General features: G+C 36.3%; 1 protein-coding gene across 1 annotated transcript in view; it reads left to right on the top strand.

Annotated features, from left to right (window-relative positions):
- The window catches only part of slc29a3 (solute carrier family 29 member 3), a 31,850-nt gene extending 13,070 nt beyond the window's left edge, over nt 1-18,780 (top strand). Inside the window, exons 3-6 of the mRNA XM_081351441.1 lie at nt 506-588; nt 4,170-4,396; nt 14,109-14,271; nt 17,125-18,780. Coding sequence (XP_081207567.1) covers nt 506-588; nt 4,170-4,396; nt 14,109-14,271; nt 17,125-17,749 — 1,098 coding nt within the window. The 3' untranslated portion in view covers nt 17,750-18,780. The remainder of the gene's footprint in view (nt 1-505; nt 589-4,169; nt 4,397-14,108; nt 14,272-17,124) is intronic.
- Nucleotides 18,781-19,432: the final 652 nt, after the last annotated feature.

The raw sequence follows: 19,432 nt of genomic DNA, 5'->3' as shown, positions 1-19,432 counted from the left end.
ACAGAAAATGTGGGTTATCTATTTACATATCTGATTCTGGACATATAAACACAGAATCACTATTATAAGGTAATGATCTCATGTCAAAATTTATGTCAAATAGCAGCCACGGCAGCCTATTGGTCTGTCACAACTTGATATGAATTTAAAGCTGAATACTCTTTGCAATACGTCTGATTCTGAATGATCAATTGTGGCATTCTGCAATCAGATATGTTTGTGTAATGAGTAATGACCTTAAGCTAACTGTGTAATTGACTGTTGTCCTAAGTAACCATTGCCCTATGTAGCTGTGCTAGTTTCCTTTTTTATCATTCTGCTCTCTAATTATTCTTGCATAATAATAATATTTCATGCCCATTTATTGATTGGGTTTGTAATAGCCATAAAAGAAGTGTTATTTAGGAAAAATTACTGGCATTGTCCCTTACATACACCACTGATACATGTATTGATTTTGAGTAACGTGAGTTGACTGATGTTTTTTTGTGTGTCTGGTGTCCAGGATTACTTTGAGAGTTACATCTCCATCGCTTCCACAATTCCATCAGTGCTGTGTCTCATCCTCAACTACCTCCTGGTCAACAGGTAAACCAAACACATCTGCACACTTTCTGTATTATCCAGCCAGAGCATGTGCTTGATGATTCCAAATGCCTATAAATCAATGAGGGACTTTGAGATTTGCAGTTCAGATTCTACAGCAGTTGAAAAGTAGCATTTGTTTGTCTTCCCATAAAAAACAAAAATGTTTTCTAAAACAGGCGCAAAAGGTTGCAACTTCTTGTGCAGCACAAACAAAGCATCTGTCTCAGCCTAATTAAATCAGTTAATACACACAGTGTCCTGTTCAAGTGTACTGTGGTATCTTTGTAACTGTTGCCAATTCCTGTACTCTTAGAGAATAAAGATTCGCTGTGTCTGTTTTCCAACATCACATGTTCATCTCCAGGATTCCCTTTTTTGTGGGTTTTTTTCTTTTTAGGAACATTGGGCTCTAATTTTAAAGAGTCAATACAAGTTGCAAATGAGATCTTTGTGGCCAGCAAGTAAAGGAGAAACATCATGCCTGATGAGCACACTGCTGTTTTGCGTGAAGACTAACTGAATTGGGATGAGTGATAGGATCATACAAACTGGATTGCCAAAATAAATAAATAAATAATAATAATAATGTTGGCCCTCGGCATTGATGTCGACCTGTAAACAGGGGCTAAATTGGCTTTAGAACATTCCTTGACTTTCTGCAAACTACTGAAGGAGCATGAGCAGCATTTCAATAAGCCTACACTGCAAGAAATTGCTGTAAAAAAGTAACAAATAATTGGCAGATAGGAGTGCACTGATCTTTGAATATACCATCTGCCTCAAATTTCCTAATTGGTGCACCAGTATTGGCGAGGTTTAACTAGCAGTAACCAGTATTGATATCAGTATCTAGACAGCAGGGTGGCTGATGGAAGTATGGTGCCAATATACAATATATATATATATATATATATATATATATATATATATATATATATATATATATATAGCATAAACCAAGAAAAAACAAAACATCTACTAGATCAGGGGTATTTAATTAAAGTTTCAAGAGGTCTGGGGCCTCATGTACAAAGACTTGCGTTGAATTCATACTAAAACATTGCGTAAGGACAAAGCTGTAAATGTGCGTGCGCACAAAAAAATCCAGATGTATGAATCTCTGCGTACGAAGGATCCCACGCATATTCTCTTTGTACATCCCAATTAACGTAAATTTGAGCGCACATGCACGAGCACAACGCCCCACCCAGTCTCCTCCCTTAATTAAACTAATTTAAATATGGTAATGAGTCCACTTTGGCAAAAGAAAACAGTAAGAAAATGACGGCAAGAAATGAAACTTTACAGAAAGTGAATTGGAGGTGCTACTATCGGAGGTAGAAACGAAAAAAAAAAAAAATTGGAAAAGTTTGGAACTTTGTCCTCCGGAATTAATAACAAAAGGAAAAAAATATGAGTGGGAGAGTTTGGCTGATGCCGTCAATGCGGTGGGATCGTCGTACTGTAGAGTAGACTGAGTACAGTTGAGACACTTTTTGCGTTTTGATTTTTCACACAAAAATAGACATTGAAAAGAAGTGAATTTCCACATGACACGCCACATGATTACATTAGCTTGTAGACTAAGATATTATCAATCAATAATACCCACAAGTAGTTTTTATTTTAAATATAAGGTGCTTTTTGTCTCAACTTTGTCTCAACTGTACCCATGTAGTACACTTGAGACAGTGCATGGTACAGTTGAGAGACTCATTAATGTCGTGAAGGTAACTAACCATTCATGGTAAATGTAAATATAAAAAATAAAGACAAATAGAAAAGAAAATAACAACTGGGCAACATTTTTGTTTATTCATCCATTTATATGCATTCATTTTATTTAAATTAGCACTGGTTAAAATGTATAAAGCAGGAACAAGATATGTAACAATATTTATTTATAATACACAGTTTAAATATCACACATATCAAATTGTATTTTCATTTGCGTCCTATATGGCTACATGATTGCTGGCTGAACAACTAAACAGTGTGTTTCCTAATAGAATTCTATCGGGGGTACAGTTGGTACATGTGTGTCTCAACTATACCCCGCTGGCCACCTCGCACATTTCTCTAGATTTTGCAATTACCTTGCATGACACAATACCATGAAATATGCCCGTTTTTAGGGCACAGAATAACGTTTCTGGTGATACCAGTTACGTTTAACAGTCACATAAGGATAATAAGCTAGTCATTGTGGAGAGTGCATGGTGAAGTGAACATCATATCTTAGAAAAAAAAAGTTTTTCCGATTTCTTCGGATCGGAGATGTGTCCGTTGTTCAAATTTCCCACGATCAAAGAGGACACTAATACGCACGTGCACAGCAAAAATACAACTTGTTATTTAAGCAAGTTATTTAAGGTGTCTCAACTGTACACAGTCTACTCTAAATTACCTTAAAAAGAAATGGTCTGATATAAAGGTGGACATTAAAACCAAAGCTGCCATAGAATAAGGGCTGTATCATTTTGCATAATATGCTTTTATATGTTCTTACTTAATTGCATAATTGATAGAATATTTTCATAAGGCTTGTGTGACAATATATGTCATTTATTTTATAAATTGCAAATTAATAGCAATGTTTCCCACAGGTGGTGGTGCGATAGACTTGTAGAACAATTCGTTGTGTAATGTTTGCAACTTCACTTCATTGCCTGTAAGAGTCGCCAACGGACAAAAACAGTGAGAAATATACGTACGCCAGACATGAAATTGGCGTGGAGGAACGCACATTCTCGCGTTAATTTCACTGTTAGTACATACGACCGTGAGCGTGAAAGCTGCCGTACGCAAAGTTTTTGTGCGTACGCAAGATTGATACATGAGGCCCCTGGTCTCTATATTTGCTTCCCAGCGGAGGTGCGGACGATACTTTTTTGGAACAGTTATACATTTCCATCGGGGCAGTCGTAGTACTTTGTAAAAGAAAACATCCTAAATGCTCAAAATAATCATCAAAGATGAGATTCTTGGGCCCCGAGGCCAAGAGTCAAAGTTGTGATGTCTAAGAATTTGTATCTATATTTACCAAAAAAAAGTACATATTTCTCCCAACTGCATATGGATATAAAAAGGTTAGATCAGTTTTTTTTTTTTTTTTTTTTTTTTTTTTTTTTACATTTAGACATGTGAATGGCACATAGAAGCCTTGGGACTGAGAAAACACACTGGGGGTGCAGGGTTTTCTCTTAAGAAAAGTATGGACCATTTTCATATTTTGCACAAAGTAATAAACTACTAAAAACAAACATTGTACATAATCTAATAATCAAAACTCTCATCATGAGGACAAAACAAAGTTAACTAGTAATTTCAAAGTTTTTTTGTCATTCCTTGCCATCTTTAAATAATTTTCCAAATGATAACATTGTTTATGAACATGAAATGCTCTTAATATGCTGATTAATAATGATAAATGTATGAAAAAAAATCGAAAGGTGCCATGCATCAACTTAAACTGTCAGAGTCACCTGTATAACAGATACAAATAATTGTATTTGCTGCATTTTCGTTTTCTGTAGCATTTTAGCAAAAGTATCTATTTTATGTATGTGTATTTCTTTCAGGTTGTCCTCTCGGGTCCGGATACTGTTCTCTCTCCTGGTGATCTTGGTTGTGTTTGTGGTGACTACAGTGCTGGTGAAAGTGGACATGTCTGGCTGTAGGATGCAGTTTTTTGGGGGTACACTGGCCAGTGTGGCGCTGGTCAGTGGGGCGTCCAACATCTTCTCTGGCAGTGTGTTCGGTATCAGTGGCCATTTTCCCATGAGGATATCTCAAGCTATCATATCAGGTATAGCTGAACCTCCTTCTGAGTTGACTGAATAAAAAATCTCCCATATGCCACCAGCACATTGTTACAATACTTTTGGCTAGACTTTCCGCTTATCTCACGCACACCTTAGTCATTTAGGCCGTTTGTCTACCAAAGTGTTTTTTCCTAAGGTTAAAGTATTTTTTCAATTGTTTTCAATTGTTTTCAATGGGAGCGCCACATATTTAAAGGGTTAGTTCACCCAAAAATGAAAATTCTGTCACTTACTCAACCTCATGTCGCTCCAGTCCAAACCCATAAGACTTTCAACGTTCATCTTCAGAACACAAATGAAGATCTTTTTAATGAAATCTGAGAGCTTTCTTTCCATCCATTGACAGCTATGCAACTACCACTTTGATGCTTTAAAAAGTTAATAAAGGGATCATAAAACTAATCCATATGAATTGAGCGGTTTAGTCCAAATTTTCTGAAGAGACACAATCGCTTTATATGATGAACAGATTGAGTTTAGGCTTTTATTCACATATAAACTTTGATCAACTCACACATCAGTTGTGGTAAATAGAAGCTCAAGCATGTTGCGTGCAAGAACCAATGAAGTTCATTCTCATGTTAAGCAGTACATTTAAGCTTCCACAAGAACCAATGAGGTTTGTTCTCGCGCGTCAAGCATGTACGGTTGAGCTTCTATTTTTATTTCTTGCTGATTAATGTTAAATGGTAATAAAAGCCTAAATTAAATCTGTTCATCATATGAATCAATCGGATTTCTTCAGAACATTTGGACTAAACTGCTCTATTCATTATGGATTAGTTTTACAATCTCTTAATGAACTTTTTGAAGCGTCAAAGTGGTAGTTGCGTAGCTGTCAACGGAGGAACAGAAATTGACCACCGTCATGTCCTTCTTGTACAACGACAAGAGACGACAACAAGAAGTACAACTACGGAACAAGATCATTTAAAACAAGGGCCAGAGCAAGCACTTTACATTGTGCCAACATTTTTATAATTAGAAACAAACTATTTGCAAAATCAAATACTAGTAACACTGCCGTGGATGTTCCATTTCATGCCAATCAATGCATCTCAACTGGAAAACTGCACCCACAGCTAGGCGTTTTCAGCTGGCTAAAAAATGATTTGATGGACACAGCCTTATTGTCAGTGCTCTTGCCATTGTACTGTTTGCTGAAATTATAGGGTGAGGTTTGGAGAAAAGAAATATCTAAAGAAAGTAGTAGTAGTCTGGCAGAACAATCGTCAAACTTCAATCTAGTTTTTGTGTTTATGTCAAAAACTGTATGGGGTTAGAATTGTTGCATATTTCCAGATAAATAGATTTTGAGTCACAAATAGGGCTGCACGTTTTCAAGTTTTTCATTAACCGTTAACCGAGGCACTTAGCGGTTAATACTCGGTTAACCATAGTGTGCGCGCCGCAACCCCGAGATAGGCGTAATTTGCGGGTGGGACATGTCCCCACCACTATTTCTAAGGTCGATATTGTCCCCACCACTTTTGAAACATCTCGCGGCATGAATAGGCCTACCAATACAAATAAACAAAACATCTAACTAGCATTAACTAGCAGAGCATTCATTTCGTTCGGTTTTTTTTTTTTTTTTTTTTTTTTTTTTTTAGGTTATCTTGCGCTGAAATGTTTTGTTTTTTAAATCAAGTGATCAAAGTGCTCGTTGCCGCTGCGATCGAGAAGGGTCTTGTTGTAAAACGTGCTGAGGTATTATTAATTCGTGGCCACGAAACAATTCACCTGAATATTTATGGGGTGAGATTTCGGTCACAATTCTGCGCGCGCAAGATCACATTTTGAGCGTGCAAAAGGGCATTTCGCACGCGCGTTAACTGAGTTTTGCGGAGAAATGTTCGTCTCGCAGATAAGAAAATATTGCGAGCGAACGAAAATCAATTTTGCATTTAAAATAAGTATTTGGATGTGCGCGGACGTTCTCTTTCGCGTGTGCAAAGTTTCACTTTCTTGCTCCTTTCATACCAGCCGTGAGCGCTCTCTACGCGCAGACGGCTCGCTTGCTCAACACAACCCAGCGTTACAATATGCCATAATTCCAGCCAATCAGAGATGAGACTGCTAAATTCTGATTGGCTGGCTTGAAAACCAATCACAAGACTCCCTGCATCACCGACTGTGGAAGAGAACTAGTGCAGTTGAGTTTATTATTTATGAAAAATATTCAAAAACTTCACTGTAATTCACTGTATTGTTGGCAAATTCAGTTCACACATCACTGCTGTCCTGATGGTTATACTACAAGACTTATTTTGTATAAATATTGTTTTGCGTATTTTTTATGATTATTATTTATGAAAAATATTAAAAAACTTCAATGTAATTCACTGTATTGTTGGCAAATTCAGTTGACACATCACTGATGTCCTGATGGTTATACTACAACACTTATTTTGGGAAAAATATATATTTTAAATTATATATACAATTGTAAATGTATAATTTTTATGATTTTTATGAAAAATATTCAATAACATAACTGTAATTCACTGTATTGTTGCCAAATTCAGTTCACACATCACTGCTGTCCTGATGGTTATACTACAACACTTATTTGGGGGAAAATATATTTTAAGTTGTATATACAATTGTACATTATGATTTTTTTCATAAACAACTACAACAACTTGGCAAATTCAGTTCACACATCACTGATGTCCTGAAGGTTATACTACAACACTTATTTTGAAAAAAAAAAAAAATTAAGTTGTATATACAATTGTAAATTTATGATTTTTTAATGATTTTTATACAACTTAATTTTTTTTTTTTTTTTTCAAAATATCCAATAACTTTCAGGACATCAGTGATGTGTGAACTTAATTTGGCAACAATACAGTGAATAACAGTGAAGTTTTTGAATATTTTTCATAAAAATCATAAAAAACTATACATTTACAGTACAATTGTATATACAATTTAAAATCTATATTTTTCCCAAAATAAGCGTTGTAGTATAACCATCAGGACAGCAGTGATGTGTGAACTGAATTTGCCAACAATACAGTGAATTACAGTGAAGTTTTTGAATATTTTTCATAAATAATAAACTCAACTGCACTAGTTCTCTTCCGCAGTCGGTGATGCAGGGAGTCTTGTGATTGGTTTTCAAGCCAGCCAATCAGAATTTAGCAGTCTCATCTCTGATTGGCTGGAATTATGGCATATTGTAACGCTGGGTTGTGTTGAGCAAGCGAGCCGTCTGCGCGTAGAGAGCGCTCACGGCTGGTATGAAAGGAGCAAGAAAGTGAAACTTTGCACACGCGAAAGAGAACGTCCGCGCACATCCAAATACTTATTTTAAATGCAAAATTGATTTTCGTTCGCTCGCAATATTTTCTTATCTGCGAGACGAACATTTCTCCGCAAAACTCAGTTCACGCGCGTGCGAAATGCCCTTTTGCACGCTCAAAATGTGATCTTGCGCGTGCAGAATTGTGACCGAAATCTCACCCCATAAATATTCACCAATTCACACACACACACACACACACACACACACACAAAAAAAAAAAACGAATAAAAAGCTGTACGAGAATAGTCGGCCTTCACTGAAGAGCTATCTTCACAGGTAAGAAAAACAGTTTAATAATTATTATTAATTCGTGGCCACGAAATAATTCACCTGAATATTCACCAATTCACAAAAAAATAGGTCTTTAGCATTCAATAATTAATAGTATCAAACTGTTTTTGGCCACGTTGTAATTCGTTAAATCAAAATGAGGGAGGGAATTAGTTCAACGTGTCCACGATTTATTAAAACGAGGGAACAAATAAGTCGTCGTAACAACTTTAGATCAGTGGACAGGGCGCATAAGAACAAACAGTGAGAGAGCCCCGGCCGCGCGCGCGCACACTCTCACCGCCTTCAAACAACACGAGCGCTGCATTGCTCTCTCTCCCTCGCGCATATCAACACAATAGTTAAAGGTCGGAAGACCGATTGTGTTTTATAGATTAGTAGTTTGTTCATATAAAGTGTTTGATTAGCAAGTACATGTTTAGGAAATGCATAATACAAATTGTATGGGTTAATGTAACGGTAAACGGACTCTGCGGGTAAAACAGTTGTGATGAAACTGCGCATGCGCGGGGTAAAACTGCTGGGGTAAAGCTGTGGCTCTGCGGCTCTGCAGACAGATATTATTGTGTTGCGATCAGTGGCGCGGATACTATGTTTGTTTCTGGCTCGCGCACAGCCTTCACTCTCGGACGCGCGCTTTCTTTGCCCGCTTCATATTAGAAAACTGGTCTAGCGGTCTCTGGTGGTGCAAAAATGTATTACAACTAAATTCAATGCACACCATTGACGCCACTTAACCGAGCAAAACGTTTCACTCGGTTACGCAATTTTTAACGGTTAATCGGTTAACCATGGACACCCCTAAATAAAAAAGTATCCACAAATATGTGTTCATGTCAAAAATACAACTTTGCCTGTTTTTGTGCGTTTTTTCTGTGGACTGCATAACACGAATTATGATTTCTCTGCTACACGAATTTGTGGATTTTGAAACATTTCTAGCGTCAAGACGCCCACAAACAGGCTTGGGAGGGTTACTTTAAAAATGTATTCCGTTACAGTTACAAATTACTTCATAAAAAAAGTATTCAGTAACGTAATCCAAGTACTATAATATGAAAGTAATGTAACTGATTACTTTTGGATTACTTCAAGGTCACGTATATAAATAAAGTAAAAAAAAAAAAAAAACTTTTATTTATTAAGAATTTGGCCTTAAAGTCCCCGTGAACCGGAAGTTGCAAACGACTTTTCTCCAGTGTTATGACGTATTTCCCAGTGAAACGGAATATTGAACAGAGGGCAGGGTTTTACTCTAGCGCTCCTCCTCTCCATCTCTGCTCATAGCAGACTAACGGTTTGAGGAGAGTGGTTACGCGTTGCCCAAACCAATTCCTCAAACCTACGTCATCGGAGAAGGTCCTCCAATGCAGAGGGGAGGGGCATTTTCAGATTTTGATTAAAGATTACCATGGTAAAAAAATTTTTTTTTAAATATTTTCTTGCACGGATTAATTGTTCACCACAAGACTAGTAATATGCGCTAACAAAGTAAATAGGGTCAATTTTGATTTCATGGGGACTTTAACACATTAACACAGGCCTGAATATATATTTATGTAAAGGGCTATACAGACATCTAGTGGCTAATATATGGTATTACAGATTATTTTCTTTTACTTTTAACAAATTTTAACTAAAAAATAAAAACACATTTAATTTTTTTTTACACAATCTACATATTAGTTTATTTTAAAATAGGCCTACATGTTGACTAAAGCCGTGATCTTTCTTAATTTGCCTGACTGAACTTGTGGCGTTGGCAGTGGGAGTTCCCCTATGTTACCTAGACAGCGAACATCCCGTTACGCGAGAAAAGATTAAGAATGTACATTTTGGGTACTAAAAAAGCTACCTTCCGAATTTCTACAAAATAGCAGCGGAATTTCCATGAATTAAAAGCGATTTTACCCGCAGACAGCATCGTTTAGTAGCAGTGATTCAATCTGCGTCTGAGGAGATTGTAGACAGCTGTTATTTGCACATGCACCAGCGCGTGGCACACGCGAGTCATTACTGGCAACAGAACCAGGAACTACTGCTGTATAATCAAGCAGCGCTTAATATAGTGTTATTATGCCAAAATAATTATTTATATAGTTTTAAATGAAACCATTGTAATCCTGAAAGTATTCCCCCTTTTTTCAAAATGTAACTATAATCTGATTACTACGTTTTTTGACGTAACTGTAACGGATTACAGTTACTGGATTTTTGTATCCTGATTACATAACGCCGTTACATGTATTCCGTTACTCCCCAACCCTGCCCACAAATAGGTAGACTCGACCCACTGTCTACTTAAGCCAATCAGATAACAGCCACTGACCAATCATAGCATGCTCTCGCTCCAACCAATCATGTTTTATTTAACAATCAGGGAGGGAACAGAGTCGGTAACCAAACACGCTATTACTGTTACTGGGAAGGTACGTGTTAGGTTCAATTAGTTTTATTGTGGCCAAAACATTTTAACTCGTGGGAACGTGATAATAAGTCATAGGCGGCCCAAGATCATTTCGTCAAGGTAACAACATCCTTATGTTGTGGCCATGCGATCTTGTGTTCAGGGAACAACATTATTTTCTCGTGGTCTCAGTAATAAAGTGCTGTGGTGATGACACATTTTTGTAGGCCAGCCTGAAAGTTGCCGTCACGTTATAGCCCTCGACAAAAACACATTAGGATTTTTCCATGCGCTTTTGGATTATTGCAGAAAATAAATTATGTGACTAACAAAAGTTTATGATTCTTACATGTTTTGTTCATTGTGATAATCTTCACAAATGACACCACGGTCGCATGACTTCAGCGTCATCGTCACTAGCTTCAGAGAGCTCTTTCAAAATATATATTTTTTTATACCGTAATAGTTAACAATAGTTTGCTAGAGTGTGATTATAAACACGACTCATTTAATGTCCCAGACAACCTCTGTAGTTACATTTAGACATTTGTTATCAACTACCTTTCACTAGACAAGTAAAAGCTTTTTGAAAAATTACAAGAGGGCATCACTGATGTATTTTATATCATAGAATAAAACGTGAAAGTATCTTGAATTTGTTTACTACAGACCTTATTTCAAGCATTTAACCAAAAAACAAAAAAAACCATTGACTTCAGGACGATGAAACCGGAAGTGCTAAAATGCTAACTTATTTTCAGGTTTTGGCCTACAAAGATACACCACTCTATACGATGAGTTAAACTGACTCTGTTCCCACCCTATTTGTAAAGCAAAACATGATTGGTTGGAACGAGAGCGTGCTATGATTGGTCAGTGGCTGTTATCTTTTAAAACATTTTAAAAACAAAAAACTACATACGGATGTGTATTCCAGTTTTGAGGTACAGTTAATGAGAATCAACATAGTCATGTTTTATGTGCTCTAATTTACAGGCCTCCAAAATTAAACAAGGATTTTATTCAACAATTCTCAGAGTTCCTCTCTAATATTGTGTCTCGTTGTGATAGACTGTTGATTCTTGGAGACTTTAATATTCACCTTTGCTGTCCATCTAAACCTTTGGTGAAAGAGTTTTTATGTCTCATTGAATCTTTAAATCTGTCACAATCAGTTTTTAGCCCTACTCACAATTTGGGGCACACATTGGATTTGGTGTTGTCCCATAACAAATCTGAGAGTGATTGATGCTGCTATCTCTGACCATTTGCCAATCGTGTTTGAATCTGTCTGTGTTTTTCCCACATCCACTTGCTCTCAGTCTATGAGTTATTCTGGTTTCATTCAAACTTCCACTGCCAGTTTATTTTCAGAGTACTATCAAGCTAACTTTGCGGATGCCATCTTCTTTGACGAATTAGAGTTGAAGAGATGGTGGAAGATTTGACTGAATCCTGCTCCATTTCGATAGACTCTGTTGCTCCCCTTAAGCCCAGGAAAGCCAAGGGAAAGGGCACTGCTCAGCCTTGGTTAAATATATAAAACCCGCTCTCTTAGACAAGAGTGTCGGAAGGCAGAGCTAAAGTGGAAAAGAGACCAACTCCAGTTAACCAAAAGTCAGTGAAAGAGTCTGAATTCCTCACAAAACTCATCACTGAAAATGCTGTTTAAGACAATTGATTCAGTGCTAAATCCCTTACCAGCTCCTTCTCTTGTTCCATCTCAGGAAAACTGTGAGAACCTTTTAAATGTTTTAGATAATTAAGTTTTGTTAAGCCATTAAGCCAGTAACATATGATCCCCCTTTGATTTGCTCACCAACTGGTTCGCTAACTTGTTAACGCTATCCAGTTATCAGCTAACTGATATTGTTTCCAAGGCTAAATGGTCCAGCTGTGAGTCTGATGTCATGCCAACTCGTGTTTTCAAGGAAGTAACAGCTGTAACAGCTATTATTAACAATTCTCTAGCGAATGGAGTTGTACCTGCTAGTTTTAAACATGCTGTGGTTCACCCATTTTTTTTTTTATAATTAGTATTTTATTAAGTTTTTAAACATCACTATTACAATAAAATCAACATTGTAGTCAACTTCACAATTGACATCTTAACATGTATCCCATAGTGATGATACATTTTAAATGTACACAAATAAATAAAAAGAATAAACAAAAAGAAATAATAAAAATCATATAAAACTACAAAAAAAAAAGAACAAATCAAATATACATTTTTCAATAAGCACCACATTCTCATCTAGTAGCAATATATTGCACATATTTTCCCCATTTCGCCACATATTTTTCTGTCCTATCATTAATATTGAAAGAAATTTTTTCGTATGATGCCACTTTCGCCAATTCCGTACTCCAATCCTGGAAAGAGGGCTCCCCTGGGTTCTTCCAGTTCCTCATTATTATTTGTTTTCCTACTATTATACTAGTCTGAATAAAGTCCGCTGCTCCACAGTTCAATGTCATCTGTGGATCATTTAAAACATACAACCTCGGACAGAACTCCAGACTAGTCCGGGTAATATTTTCAATGCGGTCATGAATCTTTAGCCAAAAATTCTGAATCATGGGACATTCCCAGAGCAAATGAAAAAGAGACCCTTCTGAACTACAGCACTTCCAGCAGTCTGCATTATCTCTCAGCTTCAGCCTAAACAGCCGAGTCGGAGTCCAGTAAAATCGATTAAGAATCTTAAACTGGATTAGTCTAATCTTAATGTCTCTTGAAACCCTCTTAATGTTTTCACAGATACGATCCCATTCTGTATGTGTAACATCAATGTTCAAATCTGCCGACCAAGTTAACATTGTTGCATAAGATATGGTAACTGTCTGTTGAAATAACATTGCATAAAAGATAGCAGCTTCATGCCCCAAACCCATTATTTTCGTAGTCTGAGAAAGAAGGTTTGACTGCTGAGGTTCTACTCCTTTCCCTATGACAGCAATTAGCAGGTGACGCATTTGAAGATACTTCCAGAAATTATTTCTGGGCAAATTGTATTCACCTGCTAACCTTTCAAATGATTTTATATTATCCCTCTCATACAGGTTTGCAAGTGTAATAATTCCTTTTTCTACCCAATCTTTCCATAGAAGAGAACAGTGGTTCACCCATTTTATTTATTTGTGAATTTAATAAATTTTTGTAAAACTTTTGTATATATTTGTGGATCTCATTCTAAATGTTTGTGAATTTGTTTAATATTTGTGAATCTCTTTACATTTATTTGTGGCTATTTATCTGGAAATATGCAACAATTCTTTTTTCGAATACTATTTTTTATTAATATGCAACAATTCTAACCCCCCGTCACCATGAAATCAAAATGAGCAATTCTTGTTTTTGATGTAATATTGCAGTATTTATAAATGATTTGCCCGTGCACATCATTTTATTTTTTTTAATTCATTTTCCCAGGTAGGCTAATCTTTAACTGAATAACTTCACACATCACGTGTTCTTTCCACATCTTTCTTTCCACAACATGCTCGCTCAAGTTGCAAAAAAAAAATGGGATGCACACCGATGTGCGAAATAGGGTCTAGCAACATCAACGTGCATGTCTGCCAGCACTGTGATGACATAATTTTTTGTTACATGCAACCAAGCGAACTTGAGGATGTGGCGAGTACAAACCAGGCTTAATCTTTCATCTTTTGACTTCAGGTCAGGCCATGGGCGGCACTTTGAGTGCATTGGCGTCGATAGTAGATCTGGCTGCCTCAAGTGACGTGACCGACAGTGCACTGGTGTACTTCATCACAGCTGACGTCTTCACTGTTATCTGTATCATCATGTACCTGCTGCTGCCCATACTGCCTTACTCGAGGTGAGTGAGTCTCCATAACATGTAGCACAAACACATTTCAGGTATGAACAGACCAGCTGACACATTTCCATTGCTGCACTGTATATGTCGTCATACCACCCAACACTTGATAACCATTATGAACATTTCACTACACTAAACATTTGACCATACGAATACAAAAGGAACATAGTTTTCTTTCATTTGTCTCATGAGTATCTGCCGTAAACCCTCACCACATGATATTCACAGTGTCCCTGTTGAAAGGGAGCAGAAAGAGGAACTGTGCTGCTGGTAGTGGATCCTTGAGTTTCATCAGCGGTTTCGTGACACCACAGTTTCGTGACACAGTTGTGATGTTGAGATCAGGAGTTGACGATGTGCCAATATACTATTGTTATACACTTGGGTTAGGGATTTCTTTTTTTTTAAATCCTACATCTACAAAACTCACTTCAGCCTCATTTCTGCTGATTATCAAATCTGTCGGTCAGCCAGACACAAAAAGAGAAGTTTAGCAGAATCTCTCTTCCGTACAATGTCACTGAAAGGAGACAGACTCTATCAAACCTTAACAATGCAGTAAAAGAACCATGAAACCATAATTAAAGTTCATATGATTTGTGAATTATATTCTAAATCTTCTGAAACCATATGATTGAATTGTTTGAAGAACAGCTCTCAAATTTACTTTCATCGTATGGAAAAGAGCATCTTGGAGATTCTGCTAAATATCTCCTTTGTTCCAAAGAAGAAAGAAAGCAAATAAGATTTTAGAACAATATAAGAGTAAATGATGATATAATTTTTGGATTAAAACTATTGGTGTAAATGCAGTACTCCGAGATACCATTAAGCGGCACTAGAGTGCTGAATTTACATGATGCGATTATATCACATATACAGTATAAGACAGTATCGCTAAATCATTTAATTATTACTTGTTTAAATCACAAGAAATTATTTAAATAATGAATCACTTTTGTTTTGTGTTTTTGTCTAAATCATTGCTTGTAAATCATTACTTTTAAGAAGATCATTTTAATGTTGTCTATTCTTTTGGTCAGCACTATTTTTTATGGCATATAGCATTGTTATCTTATTCTTTTTGGTTAGAAGACACTACTGTTCAAAATGTTGGGTCAGTAAGACAGCATGGCTTTTATTCAGCATGGATGCATTACCGGTAAATATATCAAAAGCAACAGTAAAGACATTTTTGGTTGCACTTTATTTTACAGTATGTTTACTTACAGTGTACTTACCTAAGAAAGTACTGGGTAATGTAAGGTAACTACATGGGTTAAGGTTAGGTTTAGGGGTAGGTTCAGGGTTAGTACAGTTATTACCCAATTATTGTAATTATTATAATACGTACATAGTATGTACATGGGGAACAGGACTGTAAAATAAAGAGCTACCGACATTTATTATGTTACAAAAGATTTCTATTTCATATAAATGTTGTTCTTTATATTCATCAAAGAATCCAAAATTTTATGGTTTCCACAAAAATAAATAAATAACCAGAACAACTGTTTTTTAATAATGATAAGAAATGTTTCTTGAGCAGCAAATCAGCATATTAGAATGATTTCTGAAGGATCATGTGACACTGAAGACTGGAGTAATGATGTTGAAAATTCAGCTTTGATCACAGCAATAAATATATTCAAATAGAACATTTTGAATTTTATTTATATTTTACAATATTGTTATTTTGAGCAAACAAATGCAATCTTGGTGAGCAGAAGAGACTTCTTTCAAAAACATTTAAAAAATCTTACTGACCCCAAACAGTAACAGATAGAAAAAATGTGGAAAATAATAAAACAACAGCACACAAATCACTGGCAAAATGCTCAAAATGGTTACTGAGAGTCTATTATTAAATACTTAATTTTTTTTAATCAGTATAATTCTTAAACACACTGTAAAAAGTGATCAGTTGACTTAACTTAAAAAAGTGAGGAAACCTGTTGCCTTAAAATTATTAAGTAAATAAACCATGAGTAATTGAAAAAAATAAGTTATGTTGAATTGTCAAGTTCAAATAAATAAATTTTTTCAATTACGGCGTGAAGTTTATTTACTTAATAATTTTGAGGCAACGTGTTTCCTCACCTTTTTTTAAATCAACTGATCTCTCCTTACGGTACATAGTGACCTTCACGCACAACCATGAGGGTCTACAGGGGGTTTCTGCTTAATATAAATTACTGTTTTATGTTTTTCTTGTCACAACACAAAAAGGTTGCACTACATTGACTTTTCAAACAAAAGAAAAAAAGTTTTTAAATCATTGATATTATGTATATAGATGTTACGTTTCAGCAGTAGAAGAGGCGAGGGTCTTAATGCAGCAGTCTTTATTTTTAAATAACCAAAACAAGATTATCCACAAGACGATGATAGCAAAAAGAATAATCTAAAAAGGGAAACACAAAGAAACAGTCTTGTATTCAAACAAAGACAACAAACTGAAGAAATATACAGTATAAACACAATATAATAAAAGTTTTTGAACAGAAACGGACACAACTAGCTGTGACAATAGAAATGTACAGTATTTCATAGAAATGATAAAAGATTTGACAAAATACTATTTAAAAAAATCAGTCTATTATATATTATTAGTCTATTATATATTATTATATAACAATAATATATAATAATCAATGAAACCATTTATTTCAGTACCCAGACAGTTACACCACCTAAACATTTTTGACTTTAAGACCCACAACACAATTTTAACTCAGAATTGGAAAACGTATTCATCACAGTCATTGTCTGTATGAATTGCAGTTTTCATTTTCTTTTCTTTCTTTCATTTTCATTGACCATAATACCAGGTGTCAATCTGTCTTTCAGATATTACATGGACCTGGCGGCTGCCCCCTTTAATGAGTCTAACAGCCACACCAGCAGCTCAGACTCGTCAGATGTATCTGTGCCCCCCCTCAGACCCATCCTGAAGAAGACCTGGGTGCTGGGCGCCTGCGTCTTCTATGTTTTTTTCATCTCCATCATGATTTTCCCCGCCGTCTCCTCGGGAATCCAGTCAATGAATAAAGACTCTGGAAGCCCTTTGACTACCACATACTTTGTGCCTCTGACTAGTTTTTTACTGTACAATGTTGCAGACTTCTGTGGCCGCCAGGTCACGGCCTGGTTGCAAGTGCCGGGTCCGACCAGTCGCGTGCTGCCATTGCTGGTCATCTCCAGAACCGTCTTAGTTCCTCTGTTCATGTTCTGCAACTATCAGCCGCGGTATCACCTGCACAATGTTTTTTTTGCACATGACCTCTTCCCCGTGGTCTTCATCTGTCTCCTGGGGATTTCTAACGGGTACCTGGGCACACTGCCCATGATCTACGGGCCCAAAGTCGTGCCGCGGGAGCTGGCTGAACCTGCAGGCGTCATCATGTCCTTCTTCCTCACGCTAGGGCTAGCTGTGGGTTCAGCCGTCTCTGTGGCGCTCGTTCACTGTATCTGAGTGTCTATGACAGGCTACCCTTCAGACTTTTAAAAGGATTGTCACAAGACTGATCATTTACACTACAGCACACCATTTTTCTCTCATATTTTTTTGTTACAGTCTTTATGCATTTTAATGGTCCTAATGACAATGTATAGGTTTTTTCTTTATTTTAATCTTTTACTTTTTTTTTTTTTATTGTCATCTTTTAATAGAATATATGTGGTCATGTTCAGGGCCAATTTAGGGCCCTTTTATAATAAAATATTTGTATAAAAAGAAGCATTGTATATTATTTTCCTGCCATAATACACAGACATAAACTAGAAGGGTTTTAGTGTGGTTTAAAGGTTTTAGTAATATTTTATTAAAGTGTACTTTTTATTGTGATTTGTGTATTTGTGCATTTGTAATGTTCAATGCAAAAAAACAATTGCATATCTAACATTACATTGCTAACATTATAAATGCAACAATATAAACCTATCAGCTATACAATTGTCTCTTAGACTTTTGACCTGACAGGTTATGCTTGAATGCTTAAAATTAATTTTGTTGTCAAATATAAACTATACACATGAATTTAGACCTTTTTTTAAGAGTTGAAGCAGAGGAAGGAAAAGCAGCCAATAAGTGTCCAGCACACATCTGAAGCCATTCAATGCTGATAAAAAAAGCTTCCTAGGACGCACTTCATTAAGTTGGGAGTAAGAAACCTCCAGTGTGCAGAGCTGGAATCTGGACAAAGAAGCAGCTCAAATATATTTTGTCAGATACATTTTTGATTATTTCTTAGTTTTGATTACTATTTTTTTTTTTTAATTGGGAAATGTTTATAATAAAGAATTAGTAAGTGTATTTACACTTTTGGACAATTAAAAACTTCAAGTTTGTGATCTTCAAGGGTGTGATCTTAAACCTGTGACCCTATCCATAATTATGACTGTCCCCTTTATACGCTTTTGTGTATTTATGTAATATTAACAGATACAACTTTTAACCTTAAAAATGTTTTAATAAATGTTTAGATTAACATTAAATAAGATTAGTAAATGCTGTAGAAGTATTGCTCATTGTTAGTTCGTGTTAACTAAGTAGTTAACTAATGTTAACAAATTAAACGTATTTGGTTACTAACGTAACCTCGGTTCCCTGAGATAACGGGAACAAGTACTGCATCGTTAGACGTGATGGAGAAATAATCCTTTTTCTCTGAATGTTGAAGACTTTTTTATTAAATAACGCATAACGCACAAGCCATAACAGTGCAGGAATCTGCGTGAGTCTAATGGCTGAGCAGTGACAACTCCACAAACCTATGGCGATGTAGCGTATGTGCACGAACCAATCAGTGGGCAGCCAGCTGAGCGGGCACTTAAGTTCGCCAGAATGGGCGGACCATACGTCTATAAAACTGGGCTCGTCTCTCCATAGGATTCAGATTATCACGACTGAATCGACAGACGCCTAGTCGTGTAGCATAATAGCACGGCAAGCTACGCAATACTCGTTCCCGTTATCTCAGGGAACCGAGGTTACGTTAGTAACAGAGTAAGTTCCCTATCGATACGGTTTACTCATATTGTGTCACTAGACGCGATGAGGAACCAATCCAATCACGCCCCGCTATAATTTGCGGAACGACAATCGTTCTAAGGCCCCAGATTAAGACACTTGAAATAAGGGCCTTGAGTGCAGGGC

Source organism: Scardinius erythrophthalmus (genome assembly GCF_964197995.2).
Source record: "Scardinius erythrophthalmus genome assembly, chromosome: 21".
NCBI lineage: Eukaryota > Metazoa > Chordata > Actinopteri > Cypriniformes > Leuciscidae > Scardinius > Scardinius erythrophthalmus.
This window is presented reverse-complemented; position numbering and strand designations above follow the sequence as displayed.